The sequence below is a fragment of the Scyliorhinus canicula genome, chromosome 21 (genome assembly GCF_902713615.1).
Source record: "Scyliorhinus canicula chromosome 21, sScyCan1.1, whole genome shotgun sequence".
NCBI classification, from domain to species: Eukaryota; Metazoa; Chordata; class Chondrichthyes; order Carcharhiniformes; family Scyliorhinidae; genus Scyliorhinus; species Scyliorhinus canicula.
Genome location: NC_052166.1, coordinates 44,762,706 through 44,782,963, shown reverse-complemented (window position 1 = coordinate 44,782,963; position 20,258 = coordinate 44,762,706). Strand labels below are relative to the sequence as shown.

The 20,258-nt window shown below is 57.9% G+C and overlaps 1 protein-coding gene across 1 annotated transcript in view; it reads right to left on the bottom strand.

Annotated features, from left to right (window-relative positions):
* The window catches only part of LOC119955467 (LIM/homeobox protein Lhx2-like), a 37,026-nt gene extending 16,805 nt beyond the window's left edge, over positions 1-20,221 (bottom strand). Inside the window, 4 exon segments of the mRNA XM_038781670.1 lie at positions 14,712-14,940; positions 14,942-15,071; positions 17,797-17,999; positions 19,571-20,221. Of these exon segments, the coding sequence (XP_038637598.1) occupies positions 14,712-14,940; positions 14,942-15,071; positions 17,797-17,999; positions 19,571-19,768 (760 nt within the window). The 5' untranslated portion in view covers positions 19,769-20,221.
* Positions 20,222-20,258: the final 37 nt, after the last annotated feature.

The following is a 20,258-nucleotide window of genomic DNA, read 5'->3' as shown; positions in this document are numbered from 1 at the left end:
AACCACTGCCCCAACCCTCGAAAGACCTGAAGCTTAACGCGGTTTAAAAGCCTCCAGTAAACTCTCGAGACTCTTTGAAGGAGAATTCGCGGCGTCGGTTTAGAGCAATGAAGGGTTCTAATGCAATCGTTGCAGGGGTTTCCTGAATTCTGTACAGGTTGAAATAAGGTGTACTTGTAATTGCCACGTCCCGAGGAGAAACTACTGCCTGTGTGATTTTCCCATTTCCAGTCAGCACAAAGTGCACACTTAAGAGATTTGCTATATATAATTTAACACTTTATAACGTCAGGAATATACAGGACGTGTCGGTAATGTAGGTCGCAATGCCACTGAAAGGGAGCTGGACCAGAAATGCTCCATTCAGACCATTCTGAGACCCCGACACAACATATGAATAAAATACCTGAGGGTTCACTGGCAGGAACGCCATTTTCCGAAGTTTCTAAGCAGCCGCTCTGTCTTTCTGAGACTTTTTAATTATTGGGGCAGATAATAAGATGGAGAGAGTAGGAAGTGTTCCCATTGTAAAGCTCCAACAAGGAGTCAAATCAAAAGGTCAGCCTTTTCTGTGCGCCACTGGTTCCCAGGATTTCAGACACATGTAAAACTAAACAGCAGCGGGGCCTGTACCTCTCTGCCTGCCACCAAACTGAAACACTCCAAGCTGCCTCACAGCCATCATCTCCAGTGACGCCCACCATCCCGCGCCCGTCTGAATTCCTCTCTGATTGGGGTTATTTTTTTTTGTTTTGTAAAAAGCTTTTTCTTCCTTAATTTATAACAATAACTTCAAATCTTTCTGAGACAATTGAGAATCCAAGAATCAAAGTTATCTGTTTCTCGAGAGATGTCGCGGGATTTTGTACACACCACTATCCGTGTTTAAACAATGAGGTAGAAACGGGGGAAGGGGAGGGTAATGAGGTGTAGGAGGGGAGGGGAGTGGAGGGGAGGGAGGGAGGGGGAGGGGAGGGGAGGGGGAGGGGAGGGGGGGGGGCGTGAGGGGAGGGCGGTGAGGGATAGGGAGGGGTGAGGAGAGGGGTGAGGGGAGTGGTGAGGGGGAGTGGGGGAGGGGGGTGAAGAGGGTGGGGGAGGGGGGGTGAGGGGGAGGAAGTGAGGGAAGGGAGGGGGTTGAGAGAGAGGGGAGGGGGTGAGGGAGAGGGGTGAGGGAGAGGGGGTGAGGGAGAGGGGGGGGGGTTGAGGGAGAGGGAGGGGGGTGAGGGAGAGGGAGGGGGTGAGGGAGAGGAGAGGGGTGAGGGAGGGGGTGGGGAGGTGAGGGGAGGGGGTGAGGGAGGGGAGGGGGTGAGGGAGGGGGGAGGGGAGGAGGTGAGGGAGGGGAGGGGGAGAGGGAGGGAGGGGGGAGAGGTGGTTGAGGGGGAGAGGTGGTTGAGGGGGAGAGGTGGTTGAGGGGGAGGAGAGGTGGTTGAGGGGGAGAGGTGGTTGAGGGGGAGGAGGGGGTGGAGGGGGTGAGTGGGGGGGGGGTGAGTGGGGAGGGGGGGTGAGTGGGGGAGGGGTGAGTTGGGGGGGTGAGTTGGGGAGGGGTGATTGGAGGGGATGGGATGTGGAGGGGGTGGGGAGGGGAGGGGATGGGATGGGGAGGGGGGAGGGGTGAGGGAGGAGAGGGGGTGAGGGAGGAGAGGGAGCGAGGGAGGAGGGGGTGAGGGAGGGGAGGGAGGGGAGTGGGGGAGGGGGTGAGGGGAGGGGTGTGAGGGAGGGATGGGGAGTGGAGGGGGTGAGGGAGGTGGAGGGGGTGAGGGAGGTGGAGGGGGTTAGGGAGGTGGAGGGTTAGGGTGGGGGAGGGTGTTAGGTGGGGGGAGGAGAGAGTGAGTGGGTGAGGGAGGGGGTGAGGGAGGGGAGGGGGTGAGGGAGGGGAGGGGGTGAGGGAGGGGAGGGGGTGAGGGAAGGGAGAGGAGGGGGCGAGGGAAGGGAGAGGAGGGGGTGAGGGAGGGGAGAGGAGGGAGTGAGGGAAGGGAGAGGAGGGGGTGAGGGAGGGGAGAGGATGGGAAGGGGTGCTGAAGAGAGAGGGAGGGGGGTGCTGAAGGGAGGGAGGGAGGGGGTTGCTGAAGGGAAGGAGGGAGGGGGTTGCTGAAGGGAGGGAGGGAGGGGATGCTGAAGGGGGGAGGGAGGGGGGGTGCTGAAGGGAGGGAGGGACGCGGGTGCTGAAGGGAGGGAGGGGGTGCTGAAGGGAGGGAGGGGTGCTGAAGGGAGGGAGGGAGGGAGGGAGGGAGGGAGGCTGAAGGGAGGGAGGGAGGGGGGGCTGAAGGGAGGGAGGCAGGGGGGTGCTGAAGGGAGGGAGGGGGGGGGGGTGCTGAAGGGGGGAGGGAGGGAGGTGCTGAAGGGAGGGAGGAGGTGCTGAAGGGAGGGAGGGAGGTGCTGAAGGGAGGGAGGGAGGGAGGGAGGGAGGGACGGAGGGAGGTGCTGTAGGGGGGTAGGGGTGTGAGTTAGTGGGTTAAGGAAGAGAGAGGGGGTGCAGTGGGCAGGAGGGAGAGGGGGTATAGGGAAGGGAGAGGGGGTAGGAGAGGGAGGGATTGCAGGGAGGGAAGGGTAGGGAGGGAGAGGGGTATAGGGGAGGGAGAGGGGGCGTAGGGGAGGGGGAGGGGGCGTAGGGGAGGGGGTGGGGGTGTAGGGACGGGAGAGGGGGTGTAGGGGAGGGAGGGGGTATAGGGAACGGAGGGGGTGTAGGGGAGGGAGGGGGTGTAGTTGAGGGAGAAGGGGTGTAGGGGAGGGGGAGGGGGTGTAGGGGAGGGAGAGGGGTGTAGGGGAGGGAGAGGGGGTGTAGGGGAGGGGGGGGTGTAGGGGAGGGAGGGGCTGTAAGGGAGGGAGGGTGTGTAGTTGAGGGAGAGGGGTTGTAGGGGAGGGAGAGGGGTTGTAGGGGAGGGAGAGGGGTTGTAGGGGAGGGAGAGGGGGTGTAGGGGAGGGAGGGGTGAGGGATGGGAGGGGGTATAGGGGACGGAGGGGTGTAGGGGAGGGAGAGGGAGTAGTTGAGGGAAAGGGGGTGTAGGGAAGGGAGAGAGGGTGTAGGGGAGGGGGAGGGTGTGTAGGGGAGGGAGGGGGGTAGGGGACGGAGGGGGTATGGGGACGGAGGGGGTGTAGGGGAGGGAGGGTTGTAGTTTTGGGAGAGGGGGTGTAGGGAAGGGAGAGGGGGTTGTTAGGGGAGGGAGGGGATGTAGGGGAGGGAGGGGGTATAGGGGACGGAGGGGGTGTAGGGGAGGGAGGAGTGTAGTTGAGGGAGAGGGGGTGTAGGGAAGGGAGAGAGGGTGTTGGGGAGGGGGAGGGGTGTAGGGGAGGGAGAGTGGTGTAGGGGAGGGAGGGGTGGGAGGGGTGAGGGGTGGGACGGGAAGAGGGAGGGAGAGGGAGGGCGAGGGATTGGGAGGGGGAGGAGGGAGGGAGGAGAGGGAGGGGAGAGGCAGGGGGGGCCGGGGGGTGAGGAGGGGTGGGAGGGGCGGGAAGGCGGAGAGGGAAGGGGGAGGGGCGGGGGAGAGGGAAGGGAGAGGGAAGGGGAGAGGAGGAGGAGGGAGGAGGGAGGAGGGGAGGAGGGAGGCAGCGGGAGGAGGAGGAGGGAGGGGCGAGGAGGAGGAGGAGGGGGAGGGGGAGGAGAGGGAGGGAGGAGAGGGAGGAGGAGGGGAGGAGGAGGAGGAGGAGGAGGAGGAGGGAGGAGGAGAGGGAGGAGGAGGAGGAGGAGGAGGGAGGAGGAGGAGGGAGGGGGAGAGGGAGGAGGTGGAGGGAGGAGGAGGAGGGGAGGGGAAAGAGGGAGCGAGAGGGAGGTAGGAGGAGGAGGGGTAGGAGAGGGAGGAGGAGGAGAGGGAGGAGGAGGAGAGGGAGGAGGAGGAGAGGGAGGGAGGAGGAGGAGGGGGAGGGGGAGGAGGAGGGAGGAGGGAGGGGAGGAGGAGGAGGGAGGGAGGAGGGAGGGAGGAGGAGGAGGAGGAGGGAGGAGGAGGAGGGGAGGGGGAGAGGAGGAGGAGGGAGGGAGAGAGGAGGGTGGGAGAGGGAGGAGGCGGGAGGGGAGGAGGGGGAGAGGGAGGGAGGGAGGGGGAGAGGGAGGGGGAGGGAGGGGGAGAGGGAGGGAGGGAGGGAGGGGGAGAGGGAGGGAGGGAGGGAGGGGGGAGGGAGGGGGAGAGGGAGGGAGGGAGGGAGGGGGAGAGGGAGGGAGGGGGAGAGGGAGGAGGGGAGAGGGAGGGGGAGAGGGAGGGGGAGAGGGAGGGAGGGAGAGGGGAGGGAGGGAGGAGGGAGAGGGAGGGGGAGAGGGGGAGGGGAGAGGGGGGAGGGGGAGAGGGGGAGGGGGAGGGAGGGGGAGGAGGGGAGGAGGGGAGGGGAGGGGAGAGGGAGGGAGGGGGGGGGGGAGGGAGGGAGGGAGGGAGGGAGGAGGGAAGGGGGGAGAGGGAGGGAGGGAAGGGGAGAGGGAGGGAGGGAAGGGGAGAGGGAGGGAGGGAGGGGAGAGGGAGGGAGGGAGGGAGGGTGCGGGGAGAGGGGGGAGAGGGAGGGAGGGGGGTGGGGAGAGGGAGGGAGGGGGGTGGGGGGAGGAGGGAGAGAGGGGGGTGGGGAGAGGGGGTTAGGGAGAGGAGGAGGGAGGGAGGGGATAAAGAAGAGAGAGAGGGAGGGGGAGGGGGAGGGAGAGGAGAGAGGGGGATGGAGGTGAGGTGAGGGACTGGAGTGTCGGGAGGGAGGGAGGAGGAGGGAGGGAGGAAGTAGGGAGGGAGGGGAGGAAGTAGGGAGGGGAGGAAGTAGGGAGGGGAGGAAGTAGGGAGGGAGGGGAGGGAGGGGAGGAAGTAGGGAGGGAGGGGAGGAGGGAGGGAGGGGAGGAAAGTAGGGAGGGAGGGGAGGAAGTAGGGAGGGAGGGGAGGAAGTAGGGAGGGAGGGGAGGAAGTAGGGAGGGAGGGGAGGAAGTAGGGAGGGAGGGAGGGGAGGAAGTAGAGAGGGAGGGAGGGGGGAAGTAGGGAGGGAGGGAGGGAGGGGAGGAGGGAGGGAGGGGAGGAAGTAGGGAGGGAGGGGAGGAAGTAGGGAGGGAGGGAGGGAGGGGAGGAAGTAGGGAGTTAGGGAGGGGGGAGCGAGGGGGAGGGAGGGGGGAGGAAGTAGGGAGGGAGGGGAGGGGGGAGGAAGTAGGGAGGGAGGGGGGGGGAGGAAGTAGGGAGGGAGGGAGGGGGGAGGAAGTAGGGAGGGAGGGAGGGGGGAGGAAGAAGGGAGGGAGGGAGGGGGAGGAAGTAGGGAGGGAGGGAGGGGAGGAGGAAGTAGGGAGGGAGGGGAGGAAGTAGGGAGGGAGGGAGGGAGGGGAGGAAGTGGAGGGAGGGGGGGAGGAAGTAGGGAGGGGGGGGGAGGAAGTAGGGAGGGAGGGGAGGAAGTAGGGAGGGAGGGAGGGAGGAAGTAGGGAGGGAGGGGAGGAAGTAGGGAGGGAGGGGGAGGAGGGGAGGGAGGGGAGGAAGTAGGGAGGGAGGGGAGGAAGTAGGGAGGGAGGGGAGGAAGTAGGGAGTTAGGGAGGGAGGGGGGAGGGAGGGGGGGAGGGAGGGGGGAGGGAGGGGGGAGGAAAGTAGGGGGGAGGGGGGGGGGAGGAAGTAGGGAGGGAGGGAGGGGGGAGGAAGTAGGGAGGGAGGGAGGGGGGAGGAAGTAGTAGGGAGGGGGGGGAGGGGGGGGGAGGAAGTAGGGAGGGAGGGAGGGGGGAGGAAGTAGGGAGGGAGGGAGGGAGGGGGGAGGAAGTAGGGAGGGAGGGAGGGGAGGAAGTAGGGAGGGAGGGAGGGGAGGAAGTAGGGAGGGAGGGAGGGGAGGAAGTAGGGAGGGGGAGGGAGGGGAGGAAGTAGGGAGGGAGGGGCGGGGAGGAAGTAGGGAGGGAGGGAGGGGAGGAAGTAGGGAGGGAGGGAGGGAGGAAGTAGGGGGAGGGAGGAGGAGGAAGTAGGGAGGGGGGAGGGGAGGAAGTGGGGAGGGGAGGGGAGGAAGTAGGGAGGAGGGAGGGAGGGGAGGAGAAGGGAGGGAGGGAGGGAGGGGAGGAAGTAGGGAGGGAGGGGGAGGTAGGGAGGGGAGGAGGAGGGAGAGGGGAGGAGGAGGGGGGGGAGGAGGGAGGGAGGGAGGGGGGGAGGAGTAGGGAGGGAGGGAGGGGAGGAGTAGGGAGGGAGGGAGGGGGGAGGAAGTAGGGAGGGTGGGGGGGGAGGTAGGGAGGGTGGGGGGGAGGTAGGGAGGGGGGAGGGACATAGGGAGGGAGGGGCGGAAGTAGGGAGGGAGGGGCAGAAGTAGGGAGGGGGGAGGAAGTAGGGAGGGTGGGGAGGAAGTAGGGAGGGTGGGGAGGAAGTAGGGAGGGAGGGGAGGAAGTAGGGAGGGGGTGGGAGGGGAGGTAGGGAGGGAGGGGAGGACATAGGGAGGAGGGCGGAAGTAGGGAGGGAGGGGCAGAAGTAGGGAGGGAGGGGAGGACGTAGGGAGGGTGGGGAGGAAGTAGGGAGGGTGGGGGAAGGAAGTAGGGAGTGAGGGGAGGAAGTAGGGAGTGAGGGGAGGAAGTAGGGAGGGAGGGGAGGAAGTAGGGAGGGGGGGAGGACAGTAGGGAGGGAGGGGAGGAATCGTAGGGAGGGAGGAAGAAAGGAGGGAGGGAGGAAGGAGTAGGGAGGGAGGAGGAGGGAGGGAAGGGAGGGGAAGGAGGGGAGGGAGGGAGGAAGAGAGGGAGGAAGGGGAGGAGGAGGAGGAAGGGAGAGGGAGGGAGGGAGGAAGGGAGAGGGAGGGAGGAGGAAGGGAGAGGGAGGGAGGAAGGGAGGAGAGGAAGGGAGGGAGGGAGGAAGGAAGAGAGGGAGAGGGAGGAAGGGAGAGGAAGGGAGAGGGAGGGCGGGGAGGGAGAGGGGAGGGAGGGGGGAGGGAGGGGAGGGAGGGGAGGGAGGGGAGGGAGGGAGGGAGGGAGGGAGGGGAGGGAGGGAGGGGACGGGAGGGCGGAGGTAGGGAGGGAGGGAGGGAGGGGAGGGAGGGAGGAGGGAGCGGAGGAGGGAGGAGAGGGGAGGGAGGGAGAGGGAGGGAGGGGAGGGATGGGGTGTAGAAGAGGAGGGAGGGAGGGGATGGAAGTAGAGCGGGAGGGGAGGAAGTAGAGAGGGAGGGGACGGGAGAGTAGGGAGGGGAGGGGAGGAAGTAGGGAGGGCGAGAGGAAGTAGGGAGGAGGGGAGGAAGTAGGGAGGGAGGGGGGTGGAGTGACGTAGGGAGGGAGGGGGAGGAAGTAGGGAGGGAGGGGGAGGAAGTAGGGAGGGAGGGGGGAAGGAAGTAGGGCGGGAGTGGGAGGAAGTAGGGCGGGAGTGGGAGGAAGTAGGGAGGGAGGAAGTAGGGAGGAGTGAGGAAGTAAGGAGGGAGGGAGGGGAGGGAGGGAGGAAGGGAGAGGGAGGGAGGAAGGGAGAGGGAGGGAAGGGGAGGGAGGGAGGCGATTGAGGGAGGGAGGAGGGGAGGGATGGAGGGTTGGAGGCGATGATGGGGGAGGGGAGGGAGGGAGAGGGTAGGGAGGGAGAGGGTAGGGAGGGAGAGGGTAGGGAGGGAATGGGGGTGTAGAGAGGTGGGAGGGAGGGGATGGAAGATGGTGTAGGGGGGAGGGGGAGAGGTGTGTACACGAGTGGAAGGGAGAGGGGCTGTGTTCCGAGGGAGTGAGTGGGTGTCCGGGAGGGAGAGGAGCTGTCGGGAGTGAGGGATGGTGGTTGTTAGGAGAGTGGGAATGGGGGAGAGAGAGAGCGGTTAATGGGATGTGTAGGGGGAGGAGGAGAGTGCTGTGGAGAGGGAAGGGTAGTGGAGGAGATAAGAGGGGAGTGTGAAGTTGAGGGTTGTGAGGGAAAGGGTGCAAGGGGAGGGGGAGAAGGGTGCGAGAGGGTGTGGGGGTGGAGATGGGGCGTGGAGTTGGGTGAGAGGTTGTGAGGGGTGAGTGGTGCGAGGGGTGTGGGGTGGGGAGGTGTGGAGCGAGTGTAGGGGTGGGTTGGTAGATGGGCAGAGGTTGGTTTGGAGCGGGAGTGTGAGGCTTGGAATGAGGGTGTGGAGGGAGGATGGGGTGTGACGGAGAATGGGGTATGGACAGGGGTGCTGGTGTGATGTGGAGGGGGGTGATGTGGATGTGAGACGGGGTGGGTGTGGATGAGAGGGGGGTGGGGGGGGGGGGTGGATGTGAGGGGGTGGGTGTGGATGTGAGGGGGTGGGTGTGGATGTGAGGGGGTGGGGTGGATGTGAGGAGGGTGGGTGGGTGTGAGGGGTGGATGTGGGTGTGAGGGGGTGGATGTGGATGTGAGGGGGGTGGGGGTGGATGTGAGGGGGTGGATGTGGATGTGAGGGGGTTGGGGTGGATGTGAGGGGGGTGAATGTGGATGTGGGGGGTGGGGGGTGGGGGTGGATGTGAGGGGGTGGGTGTGGCTGTGAGAGGGGGTGGATGTGAGAGGGGGTGGGAAGGGGTGTGAGAGGGGGTGTTGTGGATGTGATTGGGTGGATGTGGATGTGAGGGGGTGGGTGTGGATGTGAGGGGGTGGATGTGGATGTGAGGGGGTGGATGTGGTGTGAGAGGGGGTGGGTGTGGATGTGAGAGGGGGTGGGTGTGGATGTGAGGGGGGTGGGTGTGGATGTGAGGGTGTGGATGTGAGGGGGTGGATGTGGATGTGAGGGGGTGGGTGTGGATGTGAGGGGGTGGGTGTGGATGTGAGAGGGGTGGGTGTGGATGTGAGGGGTGTGAGTGTGGATGAGGGTGTGAGTGTGCATGTGAGGGTGTGAGTGTGCATGTGAGGGTGTGAGTGTGCATGTGAGGGTGTGAGTGTGCATGTGAGGGGTGTGAGTGTGCATGTGAGGGTGTGAGTGTGCATGTGAGGGGGGGTGAGGTGTGGTGGAGAGGGGATGGGAAGGGGGTGTGAGAGGGGGTGGGTGTGGATGTGAGGGGGTGGGTGTGGGTGTGAGGGGATGGGAAGGGGATGTGAGAGGGGTGGGTGTGGATGTGAGGGGGGGTGGGTGTGGTGTGAGAGGGGATGGGAAGGGGGTGTGAGAGGGGGTGGGTGTGGGGGTGAGAGGGTGGGTGTGGATGTGAGAGGGGTGGTGTGGGTGTGAGTGGGGTGGGAGTGGATGTGAGGGGGTGGGTGTGGGTGTGAGAGGGGGTGGGTGTGGATGTAAGGGGGGTGGGTGTGGTGTGAGAGGGGATGGGAAGGGGATGTGAGAGGGGGTGGGTGTGGATGTGAGAGGATAGGTGTGGATGTGAGGCGGGTTGGGGGTGGATGTGATTCGGTCGATTTGGATGTGAGGGGTGAATGTGAGAGGGGGGGGTGAGGAGGTGAGAGGGAGTGGGAAGGGGGTGTGAGATGGGTGGCAGATGGGCAGGGGAGAGAGTGGAGGGAATGTGGGGGGAGGATGAAATATGGGGAGGTGAGGAGGGAGTTGGGGATAGATGGGAGTTTCTGGAGAAGGAAATGTGGGGGGGGGTGAGGATTGGGTGTTGAGGGGTGGGAGGAGCGGATGTGTGGGGAATTGAGGAGAGGGTTGTTTGGTGTAGAGGGTTGTCAGAGAGGGTTTTAAGGATTGGCAGTGGGTGTAAGGGTGTGTGTGTAAGGGAGAGGGGCTGCAGGGAGAGGGGAGAGGAGAGAGGACGTGTGGAGAGAGAGGCGGGGTTTGGAAGAGAAGATGCAAGGGAGGATGTGGGGGTAGAGGGGGTTATAAGAGAGTGTGTGGGCGGAAGAGGCAGTGTGGGGTAGTGGGAAGGAGGGTGAGGGAGGAAGGTTGTCGGAGGAGGGGAGGAGGGCGGAGTGTGGAGGGTGGGAGTGTGGAGGAGGGGAGGGTTGAGTGGCTGGGAGGAGGGTGTCTTAGGAGGAGGGTGTATGGGGACTGAGAGAGATGCGAAGGCCGTGTGTTTGGAGGGGAGTGTGGGGGTTTTGGGGAGGGAGGAGGGTAAGAGGAGAGTGGGAGGAGGGAGAGTGGAGGAGAGAGTTTATGGGAGGATGGAGTTTGTGGGGAGAAGGGTGTGGGGGATGGCGAGGAGGGGGTGTGGGCGAAAGATGGCATGTGAGGATGGAGAAGAGTGTGTGTGGGGTGGGAAAGAAGGAGATTGTGGGGAGGAGGGAATGTGTGGGGAAATATTGGTGTGGGGGAGGAGGGGAATGTGGGGGGAGGATGAAATGTGGGGAGGTGAGGAGGGAGTTGGGGATAGGTGGGAGTTTCTGGAGAAGGAAATGTGGGGGGGTGAGGATTGGGTGTTGAGGGAGTGGGGAGGAGGAATGCGGGGGAGTTGAATGTGGGGGAGGATGATATGTGGGGGGGGAGGGGGCATTAGAATGTGGGTGAGAAGGGTGTGTGAGGGAGGAGTGAAGGTGGAGGAGACCCATGGGGGACGAGGGGGGTAAGAGAATGTGGGGGCAAGTGGAATGTGGGTGCAGGAGGTGGTGGAGGGACTGTGGGGGAGGAGGGGGATGGGAGCGAGTGGCGGTGTGTGGGGGAATGGAATGTGCGTGGCGGAGGATGGAATGTAGCTGGAGGAGGGTGAAATGTAGGCGGAGGAGGGTAAAATGTGGGTGGAGGAGTGTATGTCGAGGAAGGGAGGAGTCAAAGTGAGGGAGGAGGGTGTGGGGGAGGAGGTGCGAGGAGGCATGAGGAGGGAATGTAAAGTGAGGAGGTGGGGAGGAGGGGAAGGAGGGTGTATGGGGAGGAGTGTGGGAGGGGAGGAGTCAAAGTGAGGGAGGAGGGAATGTAGAGGGAGAAAGGGGAGGAGGCAATGTGGGGGAGAATGCAATATAGGGGAGAATGCGGTACGGGGAGAATGCGGTAGAGGGGAGAATGCGGTACGGGGAGAATGCGGTACAGGGGAGAATGCGGTACAGGGGAGAATGCGGTACAGGGGAGAATGCGGTACAGGGGAGAATGCGGTACAGGGGAGGATGCGGCATGGGGGGAGAATGCGGTACAGGGGAGAATGCGGTACAGGGGAGAATGCGGTATGGGGTGAATGCGGTATGGGGAGAATGCGGTACAGGGGAGAATGCGGTACAGGGGAGAATGCGGTACAGGGGAGAATGCGGGAAAAGGGGAGGATGCGGCATGGGGGGAGAATGCGGTACAGGGGAGAATGCGGTACAGGGGAGAATGCGGTACAGGGGAGAATGCGGTACAGGGGAGAATGCGGTACAGGGGAGAATGCGGTACAGGGGAGAATGCGGTACGGGGAGAATGCGGTACAGGGGAGAATGCGGTACAGGGGAGAATGCGGCATAGGGGCGAATGCGGTACAGGGGAGAAAGCGGTACAGGGGAGAAAGCGGCATAGGGGTGAATGCGGGTACAGGGGAGAATGCGGCATAGGGGTGAATGCGGTACAGGGGAGAATGCGGTATAGGGGAGAATGCGGTACAGGGGAGAATGCGGTAGAGGAGAGAATGCGGTATTGGGGAGAATGCGGTACAGGGGAGAATGCAGTAAAGGGTGAATGTGGTACAGGGGAGAATGCGGTACAGGGGTACAGGAGAGAATGCGGTATAGTGGAGAATGTGGTATGGGGAGAATGCGGTACAGGGGAGAATGCGGTACAGGGGAGAATGCGGTACAGGGGAGAATGCGGTACAGGGGAGAATGCGGTATGGGGAGAATGCGCAATGGGGAAGAGGGAATATGGGGAGAGGGAATGTAGGATGAAGAAGGGGAGACGGCAATGTGGGGGACGGAGAGTAGTGTGGTGGGAGGAGGTGTCGGGAAGAGGGGCAGGAGGGTGAATGGGGAGGAGTGTGGGAAGGGAGGAGGCAATGTGGGGGAGGAGGGAATGTGTGGGTAGGAGATGGAAGGAGGGAATGTGGAGAGGAGGGGTGTGGGGGGTAGGGAGAAGAGGGTATATAGGTAGGAGGATGCGTGGAGGGAGTCAATGTGTGGGAGAAGGGAATGTAGGGGAGCAAGGGGTAGAGCGGATGCAGGGGAGAGAGAGGACCGAATGTGGGGGAGGAGAAGGGAAAGTGGGGGAGGAGGATATGTGATAGAGGGGGGAATGCAGGGGAGCAGAGAATGTGGGTTGGGAGGGGGAGGTTGTGGGGGCAGAGAGAAGGGTGTGGGTGATTGGGGAAGGGGATCTGGGGGATGTAGGGGAAGGGTGAGGGGAGGGGGCTGTGGGAGGAGGGTGTGGGGGAGGAGGGGGGTTTAATTTGGGGAGGAGGGTGCTGGGATGTGTAGGAGTGGGGACCTTTGGTAGGGTGCTGCTCTGCGGAAGAGGGGGTGTTGGGTGAGGGTGCTGTGGGTGTGGGGTGAGGGTACTGTTGAAGGTGTGTGGGGTTGAGGGTGTGGGGTGGAGGGTGCTGGGATGAGGGTTACGGGTTGGAAGGAGGATGCTGGGTGGGGGAGTGTGGTGGAGGGTGCTGAGGTGGGGGTGTGGGGTGGAGCATGCAGGGGTGGGGTGTGGGGTGGAGGGTGCAGGAGTGGGGAGTGGGCTGGAGCGTGCTGGTGTGAGAGGAGGTGGCGGTGGAGGATGCAGGGATGACGGGAGGTGGGGGTGGAGTGTGCTGGAGTGGGAGGAGGGTGCTGGGGTGTGGGGCGAAGCGAATGGGGTGGGAGGGCTGGGTTGGGGGGTGCTGGGTTGTGGGGGGGAAGGTGGGAGGAAGGTGCTGGGGTGTGGGGTGGGTGCTGGGTTGTGAGGGGGAGGGGAAAGAAGGTGCTGGGGTGTGGGGTGAGGGTACTGTTGAAGGTGTGTGGGGTTGAGGGTGTGGGGTGGAGGGTGCTGGGCTGAGGGTACTGGGTTGGAAGGAGGATGCTGGGGTGGGGGAGTGTGGTGGAGGGTGCTGAGGTGGGGGTGTGGGGTGGAGCATGCAGGGGGGGAGGAAGGTGCTGGGTTGGGGGGGTGCTAGGTTGTGGGGGGGAAGGTGGGAGGAAGGTGCTGGGGTGTGGGGTGGGTGCTGGGTTGTGAGGGGGAGGGGGAGGAAGGTGCTGGGGTGTGGGGTGGGTTGTGGGGGGGGAGGAAGGTGCTGGGTTGGGTGGTGCTGGGTTGTGGGGGGACAAGGTGGGAGGAAGGTGCTGGGGTGTGAGGTGGGTGCTGGGTTGTGAGGGGGAGGGGGAGGAAGGTGCTGGGGTGTGGGGTGGGTTGTGGGGGGGGGGGGGGGGAGGAGGGTGCCGGGTTGGGGGGTGCTGGGTTGTGGGGGGGAAGGTGGGAGGAAGGTGCTGGGGTGTGGGGTGGGTGCTGGGTGTGAGGGGGAGGGGGGGAGGAAGGTGCTGGGGTGTGGGGTGGGTGCTGGGTTGTGGGGGGGTAGGGGGGAGGAAGGTGCTGGGTTGCGGGGTGCTGGGTTGTGGGGGGGAGGGTGGGAGGAAGGTGCTGGGGTGTGGGGTGGATGCTGGGTTGTGGGGGGGAGGTGCTGGGGTGTGGGGTGGGTGCTGGTGTGTGTGGGGGGGGGGGGGGGGGGTGGAATGTGAACTTGTTTACATTCCAGATTTCCACAACAATGTTTCTCAGACGCCGTTCACTCCACTGAGGGGAAACTTCCAGCCGGCGCGGGGCCCGGGCGGCTTTGCTCATCCGGAACATCAAAAATCAAACTCTTCCCCCCACGAAGGAGTGACTTGGCCTGTTATTTAATTGAGAATATCGTGCGCGAAGTCCAACCATCAACTTTTTTTGACAACCCCCCCCCCCCCCCCCGCCAGGCCCGAGTCTGAGGGGGGACGTTTCTGAAGTATTTTAATGGGTTCAGCTTCATTCTTACACAGCAATACCTCCCACTGAACGGGCTCCATTTCTGTCCGCAAATCAATTCGCCCCGTTGTGTTGTGTTGTGTTTTGAAGATGTGTTTTGAAGCCGCCTCTCTCTCCCTGCCGCACAAACAACCCGCATTTCCCAACTGAGCGCTGCTCTCCTCAGCCTCCTCAGGCACAACATTGGCATGTTGGGTTTGCTGGGAGAGTTCCCGCCTAAACTGCGAAGAGCTCCCCTTTAAGAAGAATAATAACGTGTCTCGGTAAAGAAGACGTGAAAAGATGCTGCTGGAAGGCGTGGAATGGAAAATCCTGGCAGTGAAGGAGGGATGGACGAGGGGGAGGTGAGGGGAGGAGGGGGGGGGGGGGGGGGGGAGGTGAGGGGAGGAGGTAGGGGTGGGGGGGGGGGGAGCTGAGGGAAGGAGGGGGGAGGGAGGAGGGGAGCTGAGGGGAGATGGGGGAGGGGAGCTGAGGGGAGATGGGGAGGGGAGAAGGGAGGTGAGGGGAGGGGAGGAAGGGGGTGAGGGGGAGGAGGGGGGAGGGGGAGGAGGGGGGAGGGGGAGGAGGGGGGGAGGAGGAGGGGGGGGAGGAGGGGGAGGAGGGGGGAGGGGGGGAGGAGGGGGGAGGAGGAGGGGGGGGGGAATCCCACAAGTGGGAAGCTTCTGTTGGAAGGCTTCATTGGAACGGCGCCAGCGGGTCCCAGATGACAAAGAGACAGAGTGACCCAGTGGTTGGAATAGGAACACTGGAATTTATGCACCATTCTCTCCTCACATTTGTCATTAATTCTAAGCCACGAACCGTAGCTTCAAATACAGGAGTTAGTGACTTGAGTTATTAGCCAATGTTAGTGGCTGCAGGACGTGTTGGTGAATGAAAGCTAAACAGTGTCCCAGGGAAAGTTAATGCTGCTGTCCTATCTCCCAGGGTGTTTTGCACCTCTGTTGTAACAGTGATAGAGTTATGTTGTTAACCAGGAAGGCCAAAATGCAGGCACTGTGCACCACGACAAACAGCAACTATCACATCAGGAGCCACCGCAACCGACCCATCCTTCAGCGGGGTTGTTTTTTTATGGGGGAGGGGGGTCCTACCTGCGTTGTAAGCCGTGAGGTCGGCCGCGGGTCCTGGGCTCTTCCTCTTGCGGGGTCGTCCTTTCTGAACAGTGCCCATCCCGTTATAGAAGGGTAGCCCTAGAGCGGCGCCACTCTTGGAGCCCACGTCCGTGTGATTGAAGTGAGCCTGGAATTCCCCCTGAATCAGAGTCTCGAAGTGAATCCTGCAGTACACCAGGCTGTCCTTCATCCCAAAGTGATCGCCGGTTTGCCGCATTTTTGTTGCAAGTGGTGCATGTGAAACAGTTCAAGTGATAGACCAGGTCTCTTGCTCTCATCACCATTTCTGATGCTGAGATCCCGAGGTGACATCTGGCGCACCTCTGCACGGAGAATCTCCTGCGGTGGGGTGGGAGGGGGGGGGGGGGGAGGAGGAGGGATGAGGGGGGAAGCATAAATATTAAAACATGTTGGTACCTTTTGTCAAATCGCGCGAAAAACTTGCATCTTTTTAGGGTCGCTGTGAATGTTCTGTCGCCGCCTGGACCAATGTTACAAATGGGTTCTTTTTGAATGTATTTAGGGTGCCCGCGCACACAACAATCAAAGCAGTCTGTCCCGCAACCTCACCCCCACCGCCTCCACCACAGCATTCCCAGCTAGCAAGGCCCAGCCAGATTTAGTCGCTAAAGGCAGTTAACTACCAGCTGCAGAGTTTGCCACTTTCTATTTAGCATTGTGATCATATATTAACAGGATTGACTGTGATCCTTCTGGTGCGGGGCATATTCAGAATGTATCTGCTTTTACTTTGTCCGTCTGAAATGTCATTTAAACATCATTCACTCTCGAGATTGAGTTTGTCTCTTCATCCCTGACCTGCTAAATTTCTGACACCCCCAGCCCACCCCCCAGTTCTGCGGGATCCACACTGTCGGTGCTAAATATTATTGAGACCAGTTTGAGGACGACCAATGTCGTTATTGTGTGTGCTTTTTTAAATATTATTTTTTTTTTAAATCGTTATTATTGTAACGCAATTCGTGCAGAAAAATGTTTAGTTCGTTTTACAATCGGTCCTTATTTCGACAATGGGTTGTTCCTGTTCTGAGGGTTTAAAATTGAAGCACTTGGTCGGGCACACTGGGGAAATAATTTTTAGTTTAAAGTCCAGATTATAACGCCTGAATCTTTTAAATGCACGGCAGTTCCACTTTAGTTGACCATTCAAACACTAACGAAACAAGTAATTTCGTTTTTGTTTACACCAGAACAATTAGCAATTTAAGCTGTAGTAATGTGCCTACGCATAACTCCGAGCTCTTTATCATAGCTCACAAACTTTATCATGTCATGCTAAAGATTGTGACAATTTAATGGCAGTGCTGTTATTGACTCTCATTGAATTCACTGTTTCAATTTGAAGATAGGCATCTCTACGAGATTAATTTCCATTTTCCATAAAAAGTATAAATTCAGCGCATTTATTCTATTTCATGGAAGGTGTCAATATATATTTGGCTCATTCTGCGTCTGCTATAAAATAACATGCCTGCTGAAATAAACACCAGGTTTTAATTTGGCGAGTTGCTTTAAATTACGTGGCGCGGTCCTCTAATTAGAAGATCATGCATAAAACATTACGCTCGGTGCAAACCCGCATCATTAAAAAATTAACTATTTGAATGAAGTATGTAAATAAAAGAGTGTACTGCGGAATTGTCGCACAGAACAATCTGACGTGGGGAAATCGCGCGAGTAAATAAACACAGCTTTAGATAAATAAACGTATCTTTAGATTAATACATCTTTAGATCTGTTTATTACCAGCAACCTTTTACTTTACGAGTTCGCTTACTTGGCGCTGAATGTGGAAATTGTCAATTTGGTGGTCATTTTTGCCCCATATTATCATCCATAGACTCACATGGGGACACTACTCTCAAAAGGGGGTGTTTAACAGTGCGTGTTAATTTAGTGTTCCATTGCGTTACAATAAAAATACGGAAACAATACTGGATAGTAACAACTCATGCTAAACTCCCCGTGAATAATCAGTTTAGAGGGGTTTATTTTCTCTCCCCGTTCTTTCCCAATATCAATAGCTTGGGGGGGGGGGGGGGGGGGTTGGTAAACCTACAGGATGGACCGTTCAGGCAAAACAAACAGCGCATCTCTGTACATTCGCCACAACTTCAGTTCAGACAATAGTTAACTGATACCTCGCATTCGATTTAATGGCATAAAGTCCCAATACAATTGAAGCAGTTAACCGGGGCTTGGTTCCTGTTCTTTCGCTGTTAAAATAGTTGCAACTTTATCATTGTCGGCCCCGTGAATTCAGAATGTTTTGTGTTCAGCCAGATTATTCTAATAGACTTTTCCTATCCTACCTGGTCCTGTCCATTCGCTCATCGTTAACTGTTAGTTACTTCCATTAAATTCTATCCAAATTTATCTAAATTTAAATTTTATCATACTCAAATTAGGACACAATTCAGCTTAATTAGAATATCAACAGGAGTTACATTTCGCTGATTCTGTTGTACTCTATTTTAAACGTGTAAGTGCCAATATCTTGATTTAATATATATATATTAAGTGCCTCCAGTAGCTGGTTACAAGCAGCCAAGGCCTTGCAAATAACAATTTAATTGGGTACTTGAATTAAGTATCGCGAGTCATTTCTATCAGAGTTAGATAATCCTCTCGCTTTGCTTTGACGCTATCTTCATGGGCATGGTAACAGGATTCTGTAGTAAATACATCTTAAACATTTGCCATCTCATTGCATAAAACAATTAAAGAAAGGGCTCTGCATAAATTATTCAGGCCCAGTTCTTAACTTGAAAGAAATGCTCCCACTTTGCCTCGGCTTCAATAGGTGACAAATATGGTATCAGGTCTGAAGTGCTTCTTGTGCAAAGTCTATAATTCACACACATGGATTCAGATAAGGATGGCAGTAATGTTAATGTTACTGGGGGGGGGGGGGGGGGGTCAGTCCAAGTCCGGCTATTCCACGTAATTATTGTAAAATTCTGATATTCTGCCTTGTTTACTGAAGGTTACATTTGACATTTTGATTGTGTGTGAGTTTTCTTTCATAAACATGTCTAGGTACCTGTAGTAATCCTCTTTGCAATAGATGCTGCCATCCTTAGCGAAGCAGGTCAATTCGGATTCCAGGGCCAGTTTACATTCACAGCACTTGAGGCAGCGCATGTGCCACTGCTTGTCCACAGCCAGCAGATAATAACGGTCTGAGATCTTCCCCCCACAGCCTGCACACAGAGCCGGTCTCTCGCTACTAATGGACGGCATAGTCTGCAAAAAACACCAGCAGGATACACCCCATCAGCACCCACTTTGCAACGCACCAGAGATAGGGTTACATCTTATCATCTGGGGAAAGAGCTTGCACCATCCATTAAATCAACCGTGAATCAATTTGTTTTCAATTCTGGTGGAGTGAATTCCACCGCAACGTTTTAATTCTGGCAAATGATATAATGGATATTTTTTTTAAAAAGAGAGAGAATCAGGATGTGTTCTAACCGAAGCTGTGTTGTTTAGTATCAGGTTTGCTGGTTAACCAAATGGCCGATAGGTGCAATTCATCGGAATTGCAAATATTTATTTCATTCTCTTACGTCGCCGCGTTGTAAAAAATCACACATTTATTACTTGTGCCGGCCCGTGAGGCACATTTAAGTTCAAATTCTCACATGCATTCATGGGCACTACCTGCTCTACCTTCCCCATTATACACACGGAGAACCTTCCTTCCATCCATCACTACAACTGTAGTTTAAAACATCTCACCAGTGCAGAAGTGTACAGTGTGTCCAGTACCAATTCCACTCCATCGAATATATTTTGCATATAAGGATCCCTATTCCTTCCCCGCACTGTTAATCATATTGTCTTGCAGCCATTGTCAACATTTAAAGTCGCGGATTTATGATATGTCATTATTTTTGATACAGGCCTTTCCTGAGCTCCCGCATCCTGAAGTCTTTCAGCTAACCTAGCGAAAGCAGCCCATTTGTGGGCATCTCCCTGTAATCAAGGCAGCAGCCCAGTGAAATAAATCTGCCAACGAAAGGCGTGTATATTCGCACAAATCCTGTGAAACGTTTTGAACTGCATGAATCGGGGGTTAGCGTGTCAAATGTGTTGTTAGATTCAATTGATACATATGACCAACTTTAACCACTTTTTAAAAATGCCATCTTCGGACAAAAGCTTCCTCGAGGCTTTCAGCTAAACTATCATCTGCGAGCGTGTTTTTCCCCAGTTATTTGGTCCTTTCCTTGGTCTGAACGTTACCCCACTGGCTTTGATCGCGGTTTCAATTTGAGAAAGAAAACTCCATCGAATTCAAATTCATCAAAAAACCTTTCAATTCTTCAGTTCAGTTTGATTCGGTTTCGAGAGGACAATTGCAACAAAAAAAATCCGGGGTACACTCCAAACGAGTCGGATCGGCTGGTAGGTAGAGTTTTTGAAAAGACTGACTGGAATTCTCTAAAGTTGCTGGATTCCCCCCCCCCCCCCCCCCCCCCCCCCCCCCGTACATCTTCATTTAAAATCTGATTAATTTTAATGCCTAATTAAATCGTACAAATCTGATAAATGCCCCAGATGATATCGGTCAGACTCCAGACGGAATCCTGGGCATTCGGTTTTATTTATTTTTTAATTCTTTGCAGTTAACATGCTCCCAATCATGACCACCTTTTATTTTATTTTTTAGATGAATAGAGATACAGAACTACGTGAAGTTTTGGTGCACAAATTATTATGTTAAATAACAATTGCCCAATCCCAGGGCAGCCCTCCACACTGAGATACAGAGATAGATATTGAAAAACTGCGAAAGCTCTGTTGCCTACCGTGTCTCTCTCTCCCATGTCTACCCCCGAGCTGATGGCTGGCTCGTTCTTGGCTCGTCTTTCGATCTCCTCCATAACTCCCTGCATTTCACCCCCTGAGATTCCGTGGAAAAGCATCGCTGACTGACGAAAATTACACGTGTCTTGTTCAGATTTCGAGCCCAGAACTTCCATAAGTCGCAGACCTAGCCCATGCATTTAGGCAAACAGTTCTCTCAGTCTCTGCCTCAAATTCTTTTCTTTTTAAATAAAAGCGAGGTCCGGTCTTTCTTTTTTTTAAACGAATAAGAGCAAGAAAAAAATAATAATCACGTCACTTGGAACCGTGTTTTTTAAAGGGGGGTGGGGTGGGGGGGAGCCCACTCTCTTTTAAAAAGCTCCCATCAAAATGTGTTGTCGATAGTTGATTCACATGGAGAGATTTAGAAAAAAAAACACAGGGTTCTTGCAATGCCTGATCTCGATGCAGAAAGCTGCAGACTTGAAGCCTTGTTGTTTTTAGTAAGTTACTCTTCTGCAAAGCAAAGCCTTGTGTGAGTAATTGGGGAGGAGGAGTTCGCTCTGCATTTAGTGTAATCCTCTAACGCCGCTGAGTTGCAAAGCTTTTTCTTTCTCTCTGTGTGATTGACAGCTCCGTCCAGCGCCGACTCCGCGCCTTTTCTACCGGGACACGCACGTCGCCCGCCCT